At 43.2% G+C, this 15,390-nt stretch overlaps 1 protein-coding gene across 1 annotated transcript in view; it reads right to left on the bottom strand.

Moving 5' to 3' along the window:
* Positions 1-15,390, bottom strand: part of LOC115322661 (probable CoA ligase CCL7) — a 29,281-nt gene that overhangs the window by 13,370 nt on the left and 521 nt on the right. Inside the window, exons 2-3 of the mRNA XM_040218341.2 lie at positions 6,211-6,418; positions 874-980 (exon numbers count right to left, since the gene is read on the bottom strand). Of these exons, the coding sequence (XP_040074275.2) occupies positions 874-980; positions 6,211-6,418 (315 nt within the window). The remainder of the gene's footprint in view (positions 1-873; positions 981-6,210; positions 6,419-15,390) is intronic.

Raw genomic sequence — 15,390 nt, 5'->3', positions numbered from 1 at the left:
TTCGTGGGTCCGAGGCTACTCCCTGTAGCTCTAAAGGGAGCTTGGCGAGCTCCGTTTAACACAGGACTTCCCTTAGCGAAAGGGACCTTTATGCGCCGTGTGATTACGATCTCCAGCTCCCTTTAATACAGGTACCTGTGCCAAAGGTACCACCTTTACGCTGCCATGTGAATTGGGTATTATTCGACTTCCCGATTTGCCGTACGACACGTATGACGTTTTGCTGTACATGTGTATAATGCTTTAGCCCCACTATACTCTTTCATCACAACCGGTACGCTACAAAAATACTTTTATAGAAGCATTAACTAGTTCACGACAGCTACACTGTTCTGCAAATGCGCACAGGGCTCTTTACACAAAAATGTGTGACAGGTCCTCTACTCGTGCACGTGTTTTTGCTTTTGTTTTTTTGTTTTGGCGGTGAGATACGATGTTATCCGGTCGCCCTCAGTCGTTTCCAAGCGCCATTTAGCATTCGAAAACTCGGGAAAATGTGTGCTTGTTTCTGGAAACATCTTGTAACTATACGATATGATCCATCGGACTTTAGGCGCACGACTATCTCTTTATATAACCATTCAAAGCGAAAGAGTGCGGCTAAGAAAAAAAAATAACACAAGTTTCCGTCTACCGAAACAGTCGTGCACATGAGCGGATCCGTCATGAGTGTTGGTGTCCACAGCTCCTACCTCGGCATGGGCATTTAAGTTAAGGTCATCATTCTTCACTCAACACATGAAAAGCTATGCAGCGAAGGGAACATCCTTTTCTATTACTAATTTAAGGTTTAATGTCTACCCCCGTTAAATTAAACATCAAACTAAACAATTCGCGTGTTAAGAGACTTACCAAATACCATTTTGGACTTACCTTCACTGATGGAAGTGTTTTGCAGGCTTTCAAGGTCTTATCCGCATTTTGTTCATCGCAGAAAACTATGCTTGGGCCCGAATCACCAAACTGATATGCCACTTCTCCTGTAAATAAAATAAAATAAAATAAAACAAAATAAAACCGAAAAGACGGGGATACAAATAAATAAAACATCGGAATCACAAAATTTTCCTGAAGGCCACGTCGAGGCCCGGAAGGGAATAAAACTGAGAGATATAATCCTCGATGTGCTCCCACCTCGAAATACGGAAATTTATATTTAGTTCCAAGACCGAAAGGTGAACTGAAAAATTCGTGGAAGTTAGTTTTAAATTCAAAATTCACGACCTGGATTACTTCTTAACCTTCGTGCAACCCCCTGCAGCGTTACGTGTTGGAAAGGGACCTGTAGGCTACAGAACCAACATATTAAGCCAACCAGGAGCGTGGCTCATTGCTCGTATACGTTCACGCACTTGCTTCGCGATTTGTTCTTCGGCGTGTTTATCAGCTAATACCATAATCTCGCTGGCGGCAGAGCGACACATATGGTACTCAAGACTCGCCACACCCGGCTTAAGCTGGCGGCGAATATATACAAACTGTTCTGTTCTAGTTGGTCCATAACTAAAAAAAAAAAAAATTATTAGGCGGGGATAAATAAAAATTTCGCCGCGAAGACAACGCTGTAAAACGGCATTAGCCCGACTGCGTTGCTTAATCTATATCATACCCTTTTACTGTTTGCAAACATGGTCAGCCTCTTGCGTCCCAAGCGACTTCCGGTTTTTGCAAGCCTGTCGAGCTTGCTTACGTCATCGGTGCTAGAAAGCATAAATGCTACACGGACAACAAAGTTGAAGATTTGGCGAGGGCCTTCGGCTGTACAATTTAACGACTTGGAGGAGATAAGTTGATTTACAAGAATATTTGAAAAATTTGAACATATCTCGCACTCCTTCGTTCTTTTAGTGTTCACCTGGAGAATTGGTGGTTAAACGTTCCATCGACATTTTAAGCAGCGGTGTTAATTGGTGGGCTTTGTTCACAACTTTTATGAACAGGAAGCTCTCTGGGACTTCAAAGACTGGTGGCGTTTGCCATAAAAAGGTTCTATACTCAATTCAGTGTTGGACAAAATACTTGATAAAAATATTTAAGTTATGCTACTAAATACCCGCTTCATAAAGTATTTAAATTGCTACTCAAGTTACCTTCACTGTAAATTATCTTGAGTAGAGTACAAATAATTAAACATGTAATTCAATTACTTTTAAAGATGCTTCCGCATTGCGTAATTTGTATCGACGTCAGTGACAAAAAACACAATTATATAGTTGTGCAAATCTGGTTCACCGGGATGGTGTATTAGCACGCCACAAAACAATACGAAAAAGACAAAACAGAAACACACGCGAAAAACACCGTTGGGCTCTTTTATGCAGTCCGACTATAATGAGCAGGATATCACTGATACATGTTAGAAAACATTTTTGAAACCCCCTCCCCCCCCCCCCCCCCCCCCAAAAAAAAAAGAAAAAAAAAGAGCGGTCACTTTAGTTGTAGTGACATCGCTGAATATCACGTCATGTGGCGCACCTTAGACGCATCGTTTACCTACTAGCCATATTCCCTATATGGGGAGTTCACTCTAAATGAACTTGGGACACGGATATGAGTGAATGGATAACAAAGAGAACCCACATAATAGCCACGGCAGTGGTCGCACATTCTTCAAGTAGGGTAAGTTTAGAAAGGCACTCAACGTCGGGGGACGCTTTGTTGGGATTTTGAGAGGTCATCCAGCCTTTAGCTTGTTGCCTGTCCTATTCTCTGCTTATCAATGTTCCCTTACAGACAGTTCGCGAGAACAATAAATGCCAACTTGAGAAAAAAAAAAAAAAAAACGCCTTGAAGTTTTGTCGTAGCGCGGTCAAATATAGAACAAGCAAAAAAAAAGTGTCTTAATTTTGTGTCCACTGCTGATTTTATTCTATTTTCTTGACACTGAAGTCTGCGTTGCTGTCGTGGGTTGTTTCCCGTTCTGCGTTGCGTCCAGGGGCGGATGCAGGAATTTCTAGAAGGGGGGGGGGGTCAGATGTTGGTCAGCGTACCATATGTTTAGGCTGTATACTTTCCGGTTTTAACCGAAAAACACCGACAAACATCCGCCGGTGTCGAAAATACAAAATCAGTTATAACCGATATACACCGTTTTTTTTTCATATCTTTGAAAAAGCGCTGGTTACTTTCACCGAAAATTCCTGCATATTTTCCAGTTTAAACCGAAAAACATCAATAAACATCCGCCGGTGACGGAAATTAAAATTGTTCAAAACAAAAAAACACCGGTTTCTAAATATATTTTTCCCAGCAACGTTGTGTAGTTTCTTTTCTTTTTTTTTTACCGAAAAAGTTCTACGCAAACTTCCGTCAAACACATTATCTTATTTGGAATCATGCACTTTGCCTGACTTTCTTTTGTGACCTATGTGGTCTTAAACTCTTGGAGGACAGTAGCTTGGTTCTACTGTTCTCCAAGGTCAGCAGTCCTCCTGTGCCGTTAAGCTTGAATATCACTATCAGTGGCCCGAGAGGCCAGTCTCAGCTGGCCAGCACTGTCCCAAACCACGTTGGGAGTTTTGTGGCTTCCCGTGTCCAGCGCAAATGTAGAGCGGGAATTCTCGAAATTGCGCGTCGTTAACAGGAAGAACCGAACGTCAGTGACAAACACGAGCCTAGGAATTTATGCATGCATATACTACAATAATGAAGTGTGAAAGAAGTTCTGTAAAAGATGTAGATAAAATTTACGCTGGTTTTCGTCTTGAAAGGTTGTTTACATTCGCTATTTTTCCCCTGATAATCACCGTTTTTAGCATCCGGACGAGAAAATTGACCGAAAAGCGCCGGTATTGGTGAACTAAATAAACACCGAAAAACATCCGCCGATATTTGTCATAAATCAACACCGGAAAGTATACACCCTACATATGTTTAGGACCCCCCCCCTCCCCCGTTTGTACGCTATCAATTTTTACACATGCAGAAATCAAGAAGGGGGCCAGGACATCCGGACCCCCCCCCCCCCCCCCCCCCCCTCTAAATCCGCCCCTGGTTGCGCCTCAGTGTGGCAATCTTTACTTCCGTAATGGGAGAAACTCCGGGAAACAAAAGGCGCCTCTGGGAAGGCGAGGAGAATACCTTCACTGTACGAACTTTGGGGTGAAATATGAGTGGCACAAAAGCGATCTTTCCACGAACTCAATCTAAGTCACCGTAGCTTATTGGTAGGGCTCCGTGTTTTCGGATAAATCCGAAAAACTCCGAAAAACACCCGCCAGTAAAAATTTTGGTCAATTCGGATTTATCCGATAAACTCCGAATATTTATGTGTCAATGCCACTCCCCCCCCCCCTCCCTCCCCCCCCCCCCCCCCCCCCCCCGGCAAAAGAAAAAATAAGACTTTTTTTTCACAGTTTGATCAGCACAGAGCCAATGGTCCCGGGAAAATTCCACCATAATTATCTTTCAATTCTCGGACCGTTGTCAAAAGGGGTCCTGCCGCTTGTCTCTTCAAGGTTGAATCAGGCTAACAGGTCGTTCGTTGTGCATTCGGGTCACGGCAAAAGTCACTCTTTTGGTTTCCAGTTTGGGCCATGCGATTTGTGATTTAGAGAAAGGAAAGGGTATGTCTTAGTAACAGTGAAAGCTACGGACCATAGGGATTGTATAAAAATTGGTTAGAGGGGCAGCTCAAACTCTCTATTACCTCCTTAACCACTCCACCTCGCGCGGCCGCGGGCTAGATTGATGGAAGAGGGTGGGATGACTACGAGCTTCCTAGCGACTACCTCCGGGAGTTTATTGATTTTAAGGTATCGGCGTTTATCGAAGCGCCACTCGTGTGTGACTTTTGTCGTGGATAAATTAGTATTGCCAGTGGCAATGGCACCAATGCCAAATTCAACTGAAGATATTTTAATTGATACAAGCGTGTTTTATTTTTTATCTGGCATACATTTACATTTGGTTATTTATTTAATTATTTTTATAGGAAACACAGCGAAATTAAACTCCGAATTTCAGAGAATTGAGAATCAAGAAAATATAAACTCCGATAAACTCCGAATCTTCGGCAAAAAATAAACTCCGAAAAACACCCTCCGAACGACACTCTAGCCAACCTAATGCTTAAAATCATGGTGGCAAGTTATCTGAAGCTTTATCTGAAATCGTAAGAGCGCTTTTCCGTCCTCCAGACATGTTCAAACACTTCGCGACAAAGCAAAACTATAACACGTGAGCTTCCTAACACCGCATCTTAAGCTGAGGAAGGCACATTTTTTAATTGTCACGATCGACAGTTCCGTCTGCTCTGCACTAAGCGCCAAGATGGCAGCGCCCACTAGCAGATCTGGGAACGGAGTGCCGATACTCTAAGCGCGGTATATTTAACGGCTATTGTGCTATTGTGCTCATGCACTAGCGACGGCAATGCTCAACCTCAGATAAGAAGTTTCCTCAGTTCGTTTCGAGCAATCCGGCACGGATTTCCCTTCCTTATAGCAGACCCTTTCCGAAATTCAGTCTGGCCACTTTGATGACTATCATCATCTAAGTGTGTATAATCTGTACTTGATAATGCCGGCTTTTTGGTGGATACCGAAGAAAGAAGTTAAAGACAAGCACCTACGCGGGGCTTAAACATTCCAGACGTTAGTTCGTTGTTACCGTGACGAGACTTGTAAGCTTCTGTGCGCTATGCATTTGAGGGTGTCATGTAAATCTCTTGAACGCCCGGCTTCGGCACGCCCCTGACAAGTTCATTACAAAAAGATGTGCTAAATGTCATGAAGCGTTTTACTACACCTCGTTTCAGCTTAGACGCAGCCAATGCTACAAGCGCAAGCTCCGGCCGCACGCACAAGTAAAAACAACAACAACAACAACAACAAAAACCCTGCTAAGCACGCGCGTTTGTGCAGTGCGAGCACTGTTCAGGGCCACATGCTCGCGCCTGTAGCATCGGCTGCGTCTGGACTTAAGCTCAAACGAAGTATAAACTAAGCGCCTCGTACATAGTGATTGTTTCTTGACATTATCCAAAATTAAAACAAAGAAAAAAACCTGTACAGCGAAGAACATTGTAACTTTCGTACGTCTGGCATTATAGAAGAGCTACTAAATTTTAGCCACCATTAGCATACAAAAATGTTGACTGATATTTGAGCCACTAATGACACTGAATTTGTGAAATGGTCTATAATCGACACTATATAACGTTGATTATGATTACATCATCCCCACTGATAATTTAGAGGGACCACTGACGTTGCGTGAGGTTGGATTTGGCGAAGACGACGCTGCCCCCGGCGAAGAGCGCCCCGTAAAAGGCAAAGACCAGGTCCAGGTTGACCGTGCTATGAATGCCCGCCATGTCTCCGGGACGGAAGCCCAGCTTCTTGAGACCGACGGCCACTCTGGAGCACAGTTCTTCCAGCCTCTGGAAGCTGCATCGTTCGCCCGTCTCATCTTCAATCTGAAAAGAAAAAGATGGAAGGCTCGTCAGACTTCTCTAAAGTCGGTGACAGGTTGATGCAGTAGAGGCTTCGTTGTCTTCCTCTGGGCCTTAGCTGCGCGTGCGCCGAAGTGTTATCAAAGACGGAAAGCTCTCGCTGGAGGCGGACCATCTATACTCGATTCCAAACCTGCCAACGAGTGATCTAGTGAGCTTGTACGAATCGCGAGATTCATTACACTGTGTGGAGAGATTATCATTATTGTATCGCTTTGGTATTTCTCTAATAATATCAAATGAAGACCAGCAGTTCAGTCACCCCTCCCTCCTTTGTGATTCCCCCCAAAAAAGTTGCACCAGACTGTGAAATAGTGACGCATCAACAAACTTTGACTGATAAGGCTCTATTTATTTATGTGAAGTAGAAGAAAACTATTTCAGTCAATCTTGATTTCAATAATAAAAAAAAAAGTTACTAGATTCTGCATCTGAAACATTTCCTACCGTTTGGAAGCGCTCTGTTGTTGTTCCAATACATAAATCGGGTGATCGAGCCATGGTTAACAACTATAGGCCAGTCTCCCTCCTTTGTAGTTTGTCTAAAGTTTATGAAATTGTTTTGCACACCCGCCTTTATGCATATTTTTGTCGGAAGATTATTCCTGAGCAGCATGGTTCCATGAAAGGCCGCTCCTAAGAAACAAACCTGTGTTCCTTCCTACATCAGATTGTACGATCTGTCCATAGCGGAGGACAAGCGGATGTAGTTTACTTTGATATGAGCAAAGCTTTTGACAAATTTAATCACCGACTACTGTTGAGTAAACTCTGTAGTTACGGTCTGTCCCTTAAGTACTGTCGTCTCCTCGATAGTTACGTATCTCATCGGCTGAACTTTGTGCGAGTATCCGACCGATTATCTTCCTCTTTTTAATCTATTTCTGGGGTTCCTCAAGGCAGTAACCTCGGTCCTTTGCTGTTTTTAGTTTTTCTAAATGATCTAGCTTCCTGTGTTAAACACACGCGGTTTTTGTTATTTGCTGATGGCATAAGTTGTTTACAGCGGTTAAAACGGTTGACGATTGTGAATGTCTTCAGCGCGATATAGATTCTATTTCGTCGTGGTGTTTTTCAAATTACCTACTCTTAAATGAGTCAAAGACGAAAGTTATGTCCTTTACTAGGAAGCGTGAAATTCTGAGTTTTCCTTAAGTATTAGATTCCACCAATATTACTCGCGTTGAGGTCATCTGTGATCTAGGCGTTTTTATAAATCCTGCAATTAATTTCAATCGTCACGTGACTACAATTACGAATGCTTCCTTTCGAGTGCTGGGAGCCATTACACGAGTGACACGCGATTTTTCTAAACCACTTTGTATTTTACGTTTGTTTCCTTCACTGGTGCGTAGTCGTGTTGAATATGCCTCAGTTGTCTGGAACTGTATTGGAGTGACATATTCAGGTGTAATTGAGAGTGTTCAACGTAGGTTCGTTCGTGTTTTGTTTGATCGTTATTTTCAACCGAATTATTTCTATAGTTTTGAGAGGATTTGTGAACTCGTGAAGTTAGACTCATTGCACAACAGGAAAACAATTTGTGAACTGACATATTTGTATAAGATTGTAAATGGTATAATTGATACCCAAGAGCTACTTAGTCACATCTACTTGCAGGTTCCTCGTCAGTCTTGTAGCCTTTATACTTTGTTTTACCCTACCGACTTTTACCATGCTACACCCATGAGAGGCCTGCAACTGACTGATAACCATTTAGAACAAGTTTGTGCGAATGTTAGCCGTGATATTTTTGATGAAAAGCGTAAATTTCGAAAGTGTGTTGAGGCTATTGTTTTCTTCCTAACGTTTCGCTTTTATCCTGTTTAGCCTTTTTGTACTCATTGACTCATTGATAAGTACACCACTAAGGAGGCGTTAAGCTGTTGGTGGGTCACTGAAGCTATAAATAAATAAATAAATAAATAAATACTTGTGTTTCTTAATTTCTTTTACGGCATAGCTCTAAACAAACAAAGGGACCGGTAGTCGAATGTGTTAGCGCACAGCAGTTTGTAGCACGTGGACGTCTGACTAGAAATGACAATTGTCTATATTTATTTATTTATTTATTCATACTGCTCGCCTTTTTCAAGGCTTTGGCAGGAGTGGTACAACATAAAGTCAAATATACAATGCTCTGTTACATAATATCAACAGCGTTGGCAGTGCCCCACAGCACTGCAGCACTAAATACAAGCATCAATTCACACCAAAAGAAACACAAGCGTGCAAGAGATAAACGTGAAAATGCAGTTATTTCAAAATCAAAACACTATCGGAATCACACATATGAAGGAAGAGCAAGGCAAACGTGCAACAAGGTTTTGACAGAATCATATCTACTAGGCTCGCGACAAAAACCGTGACAACGAACCCCATCGACCACGTTGGCCAGCAATGACTTGGAACCTAGTTCCAAGTCATTGCTGGCCAAACCTTGCTGTGAATCTTGTTTTGAACCTTGCTGTACGCGTGAGCCTAGTTCAACCGAATGATTCGATTTTACAAGTGCTCGCGCACAACAAGCATTATACAAAACCACGCGCTTGTGCCCGTGCCTCTGTCAACACTACAGGTGTTTGTGAGATTGAGCCAGACTTGTGCCTATCTCAAATACTCTACTCAAGATGCTGTATTCCAAATACCTTTTGAAGTACCTAATACTTTTTTTTTAAGTATGTTGGTATCTTCCGAATGCTTTTTGAAGTATCTTGGTATCTTGCAAATACTTTTGATCGAGAGTATTTGATACTCACTTGCAGTATGTTGCAATGACTGGCAACTTTTTTCCGGGACCATATTGCCCGGATTTCTTAATATGTGTAAAAACCCTCTAAAGCCTACAAATCAACAAAAGCAATTATATTTCCTTCTTCCAACCACGGGCCACAAGGAGATCACATCGACTGTCAATCAAAGAATTTTCTGCTAAAAACAATGCATTTCTTCATTCGTTTTTTCCACGCACTATCCGCGAGTGGAATTCCTTGCCAGCTGACGTGGTCGAGAGTGTTTCTTTATCACAGTTTCTATCACAAATTGAATAGACAATCTTGTTTTGAACCTTGCTGTGCGCTTTGCTGCACCTTGCTGCACCTTGCTCAAGGAACTTGATACCCATATCCACGGGTAGTTCGTGTGTGAAGAAACCCAATTCTGGGCAGCATTCTTGGATGCACTGGAGGACAGTCTGCTTGCATTCATTGGTCTTATCCCCCACCTCTTTGGTATGTAGTATCAGGAAGTCATTAACATACTCAAGGATGGCCGTGATTCTTTTTTCTTTTAAGTTATCCTTGATGGCCCTTCCACGTGCTGCCAGGGACAAATCACACAGTTGGGCTTTGCGAGACCCAATGCATACTCCACTTTTTTGTAGAAAGTGTTGGCCTTGGTTGCGTTTGATTCAGGAAGTTCCAAAACCACAAAACGAAGTGTTGCGAGCACCGCTTTTCTATCGGCCTTAAAGAAATCGTGTCACCATAATACTGCAGTTTTTAAAGACAAATTCCTCGTTTACGAGACTCTGGATATCCGAATGTTCTCTTGTTCAGCGTGTGTGAAAACATCTCCACAAAACCGAAGTGCAAAACATCGGACACAGATAGAACGCAGCAAACAAAAGATAAACGAAAGATCGCAATATTACCCTAAATCACTGGAATAACACACAAGTTAAAAAGGATAGCTGCGAGGCAGGACATCAAGGTTGTGTGCTCTGTACTAAACAAAGCTTACTCCATGTGCCGTAAGGTAAACCAGGACACCAACCACATGGAAATCTTCAACATCTCTCACAGGACACGATATGCCCCATCTGAAAATGGGGTTGTATATCACATTCCCTTATCGTGTGGCAAGATTTATATTGGCCAAACTGGCAGATGCATTAACGAGAAGACAAGAGAACACGCAGCGCCTTTAAAAGGAACAACAGCAGGTCATCTACCAGCATATTGCCGCAAATGTGAATGCAGTTGCGGCAATGTCACCATCACCTTCACCATCATCGCAAAACACAAGAACCAGTATGCACGAAAGATGCTCGAGACCTTGGTCATAGGAGAAAACGAAGCAACGCGCGTCAGGGAGCCTTCAATCAAGGTCAATAAAGAAAAATAAAAAAAATTGTGGTGTTTTATGTCCCAGTGAAGTGCGGGTGAAGGGTGGCAATCTTTACTTTCCTAAAACCACCCCTTTGTTTGAGGATTGTTCTGGGGAAATTATAGGAAACAAAAGGCGCCTTTGGGAAGGCGAGGAGAAAACATCCATTGTACGAACTTTGGGTTGAAATATGAGTCACAATCAGCACAAAAGCGATGTTTTCACGAGCTCAATCTAAGTCACCGTAGCTTATCGGAGCTAGCAACAGGATTTGGTTTCTCAAAAGAATACTCACGTTTGCTCGTGCTACGCCCACGCCACTCTATACTGAAAAACTCGGAAAAAGGCGGAATGTCAAAAATGTATTTGAGGTAATAAGTACAATATACTCGGAAATGTTATTAAAATACAGTATCAAATACTCTCCAACAAAAGCATTTGCAAGATACCAAGATACTTAAGTATTTGAAATACAGTATCTTGAGTAGAGTATTTGAGATAGGCACAAGTCTGGTACCAGACATTGAATCGGAGGTTGTTCCATCCAATGAGGTGACATTTGTGGGGATCGGTGCATACTGCTCAACCACAAAAAGGACAAGATAGGGTATACATATAAAAACAGAAGTTCGAGGTCAGCATCCAGTCTTCGACTGACTCGCGAGCTCATCGGGAGCTCGCGCTCGTGCTCATGGTGCGCCCCTGAACGTCTCTGCCGGCGCCAGCGCGCAGATAGCTGGCGGCTTACCAGACACTTCACCGAACGCCGTTTCAGCGTATCGCCTCACGCCATTTAGTCAAATGCCGTAAAGGAAATTGTGATGTTAGAAGGTCAATTAGTAGATGATGATAACGCCATTAATACAAAGGTACAGCTTCATTTTTTTATTACCATAAATACTTGATTGCGTTGGTAATGTTTTATCACAACTTTGTGGAAATGCGACATAGAAATACAGTGGACATGTGACTCATTGAAAGTCATGCTCAGAAAAACGCGCACTTTAAGTATAATAATATTCACCCTATTCATATGTTGGCGGCCGGTAAAAAAAACTGTACAAGCAGCTTGACTGGCCCCCAGCCCCCGAAACAGGCTCACATGCAGTTGTGGCGAAAATATATAAAGCAGGGTCGTTTCTTGACACAAAAACAAAATAAAAAAAAAAGGAACAAGACACATATCAACAATAAAATGGTTGTGAGTGGGCATAAGCCCCAAACAGAAATGCAACAGTCAAATGCAATACACACTGAAACATTTATATAACGTAAAATAACTTTGGTTTGGGGTTAGCAGAAGAATAAAGCAGTGAACATTATTTATCTTCACAGAAAGTAGTTAAAATTCCGTGAGCTGATGGATGCTATATCAATATTGGTTTGCGTAAATGTTAGACATGAATGAAATAGTGCGAACTTGACAAGGACGAAAAAAGGCAAACGTACGACAGGACTGGCGCTAGGTCCCTTGCAACTATAGGTGCCTTGCAAGACATATTTTACATACATATTTGTACTGCCCATCTATTGAATCAGGCGGAAGCGTGTCACCCTCCTGGATAATTACACTGAGAGTATAAGGAAAGAGAAAACGGAAAACAATGACGAGACAACAAACCTGACAGGTTAGTCACGGCTTGCTATTTTTTACAGAAGGAAAGGGAGCAGGCAATGAATGTAGCAATGAAAACGACACTGGCATGAATCCTTTGCCATGAAACACCCTTCGTGCTGTAGTTGTTGTCCTTTAGAGCCCATCCAGCGAAGGCAATGAGCATGACTTTAGGTTCACGAAAGAACTTAAAAAATAAAGTCAATCTGAGATCGCGTCTCCTGCTCGCCTGGTCACAGGAAGATCTGATTTCAGTAGTCGCCCTCAAAACTATTTTTGACAAAGACGTCATCAGCATTCTTGTGGGTTTTGTTATGCGCAACAAAATAACCTTTGTTTAGCCGCATCAGAAGATGAGATTCTTTCCCGGAAATCCTTTGCTGAAGTGCTCGCGTGCAGGTTTTTGTTTATCTTGTAATTCCCCCAACACAACTAAATTGAATAAAATGAAAAGAAATGGAAGGTGTAGGACCAAAATGGTAGTCTATCCGAGGCGAGATTAACTTTTCCGTCTTGAGGGGAGAGGAGAGGTGGTAAAAATATATACGTGCCGGAGGAGAAAAAAAAAAAGATTGAAGACAGGCGGATGCATAGAAGTAATTAGGGCGGACGTTCCCTAGGCTGCGTTATGCACTGATTAGGTTGTCATTTTGTTTTTCAAAGTCTAGAAGATAGTCCCACCGCATCCATCAGGTCCAGCATCGGTTAGAGTGCCGCTGACCGATTGGTTCATGCACTTCTCGGGAACACGAGACTGCGTTGTGTTGGCGTTCATAACAAACTTGCCGAACATATCTATTAGCGTCTTTCTGTGGTACTGGTACGTTGGTCACGCCCAGAAGGCATGATCTATCTCTTCAGGTTGACTGCACAACTCGCGATTAGCCGTGTTCTACCGTCTGAGGTACAATAACGACGAAAACCAAGCACGTAGAAGCTCACTGGACTTCTTGAGAAAGCAATTAGGCATGACCGGGCTGAGCACATTTTTATGAAGGGGGAAGGGGGGGAGGGGGGGGGGGAACGGAGGGGGGGTGGAGGGTCTATCTTGTTCCCCCGTGCTCAAAAACAAGTTGGTGCGCCACTGGTCAGGATGATCACATTCACGCTGATCACTGGGTCATCATCGACATTTATCCTGTAGGCAGCAAGTGTGGTTTCGATGCTGATGTATGCGACAGATGAGAGCCGAAAGGAAAGAATCTAACGAAGAGCAGACGACGAGAGCGGGAAATCCGACGGGAGGCGTGCGCGCTTGATCGCGAGAGCCAGTGCTGTCACGTGACTATAACGCCCGCAAAACGGAGACATACGCAGAGTCCTGACGCAGCCGATGCTAAAAGCGTGAAAATCTGGCCCTGAACAGTGCTTGTACTGCACGAGCGCGCGTGATGGGCAGAGACGCTGAAAACCCGGAGCTCGCTCTTGTAATAGCTTCTGCTACGCCCGCACTTGAAGTGAAACGGCGTATAACAGCGCGTCCGCAAACTCGCAACTTAGCCTGCATTCGAATATATCCTTCCTTTAAAATATTTAACAATAATTCAATTGATTTGATCAAAAGGGAGGAAATTGTACGCTTATAGAAGAAAAATAAATGCCAAATACGCGAACAATTGACACTGAGCAACGTATTGTTGTTCCGCAGGATCGTTTTCTTGTTCGAAGCAGCACATACCTCCAGGCGAGAAAGGGCGACGGAGGCCCCAGCTTCTCTCTAAGCGTTTTGAACCAATCTCAACTCCGTAGCGTGAAAAAAAAAAGTAAAAAAAAAAAAAAAAACGAGAAAAGGACACACACAAAAACAAGTTTTTACAACAGTTTTTTTCGACGTTACTAATCCTAGTCACACTCACACATGCTGTGGACCTACTTTAAACGTTGTAAGCTCACCTGCAATGAGTGAAAGCACTTAATCACATTCGAGTGACTGTGCACCGAAGAACCAGTCTGCATTTGTACGCACCGACCAGATTCCCAAACTACCGCCGTTTTGCACACCCGGGTCTCCGCGCTCTCCGAGTAAAAAGAATGCATTAGTACTTGGAGAGAAATCAGGCAATATGATGTATCCGCATGGTCACTTAACAGGCCGAGCAGTGGCAGCACTAGGGTTAGCGGTACCCGGTGCAGTTGCCCGCTAAACCCCCCCCCCCCCCCCCCCCCCCCCCCCCCCCGCTATAGTGACGCCGGCCACTGAAGCTAAGCAGAACCCGATGAGAATGCAGTGCAGCGCCACGACACTTTATACAAAATCAGACGTGCTGCGGCTTTCGCTATGGCACGTGACATACCATTATATAAGCGCAGTATCTCAGTTAGTTTTTTTTGTTTTTTTAAGTGGCAACTGTGGGCACCTTAAAAAGAAAACATAACAAAGATATTACACCATTCCAACTGAATATTTTGGTATATTTATTGTTTTGCTGCTCGATCAAGATCAAGCTCATTTTTCACTCGGGTAAGCGATTAGGCAATTAAGTCGCCAGTTAAAGCCGTAGTCCTAAATAAAGTCTTCGTAACTGCTTTGGCATCAGTCTTTCAGCTTTTAATTAGTGTCAGCCGGAAAAATCCCGACCCATTAATACACAAGTTGAGGAAGAAACCCCGAACATGTATATTTTATTTGAGCAGGTTTTTTTTTTTTATTCGGGAGTAGTAATTCGACGATTTAGTCATGTTGTAAATATTTTTAGTTGCCTCACGGGGAATTGTATAATTTCCAATCCGCCACTAGGAAACGGAAAATCGACGCGAAGAAAAAAAGTCGTTAATTGGAAAAATGGTCAAAACCACCATCAGTCATCTGCTGGCAATGGTACCATGACTGACCCAACACGGTTAATATACCAATTTAAACGTGGCCCTTTTTCGCGCTGGGGACGTGACAACTCGCACAAGAGATGCTATCTTAGCCAGTTTGTTCTCCGCGCATTGAAATCCTCGTGACATGATACGCAGGAGAAAGCGCTATAGCCAGACATCGCAGCGTGCTTCGCAAAAGGAGGGGGAAAAAAGTCTCACTTATCGAGCCACAAACCCCGGAAAACAACGTCAACCTTCGACCCTCCCGCCATCATTCACACAGCGCCTAAAGCCACGAAAAAGAGCGCACTCGTATCGCAATTTACGGACCCCTTGGCCATACAGTGTAAAACGGGCGAAGACTTCCTCCTAATCCAAAGCGTCACTTGCCTTAAAAAAGAGACAGAAA

The sequence above is a fragment of the Ixodes scapularis genome, unplaced genomic scaffold (genome assembly GCF_016920785.2).
Source record: "Ixodes scapularis isolate PalLabHiFi unplaced genomic scaffold, ASM1692078v2 PGA_scaffold9__187_contigs__length_104089568, whole genome shotgun sequence".
NCBI lineage: Eukaryota > Metazoa > Arthropoda > Arachnida > Ixodida > Ixodidae > Ixodes > Ixodes scapularis.
This window is presented reverse-complemented; position numbering and strand designations above follow the sequence as displayed.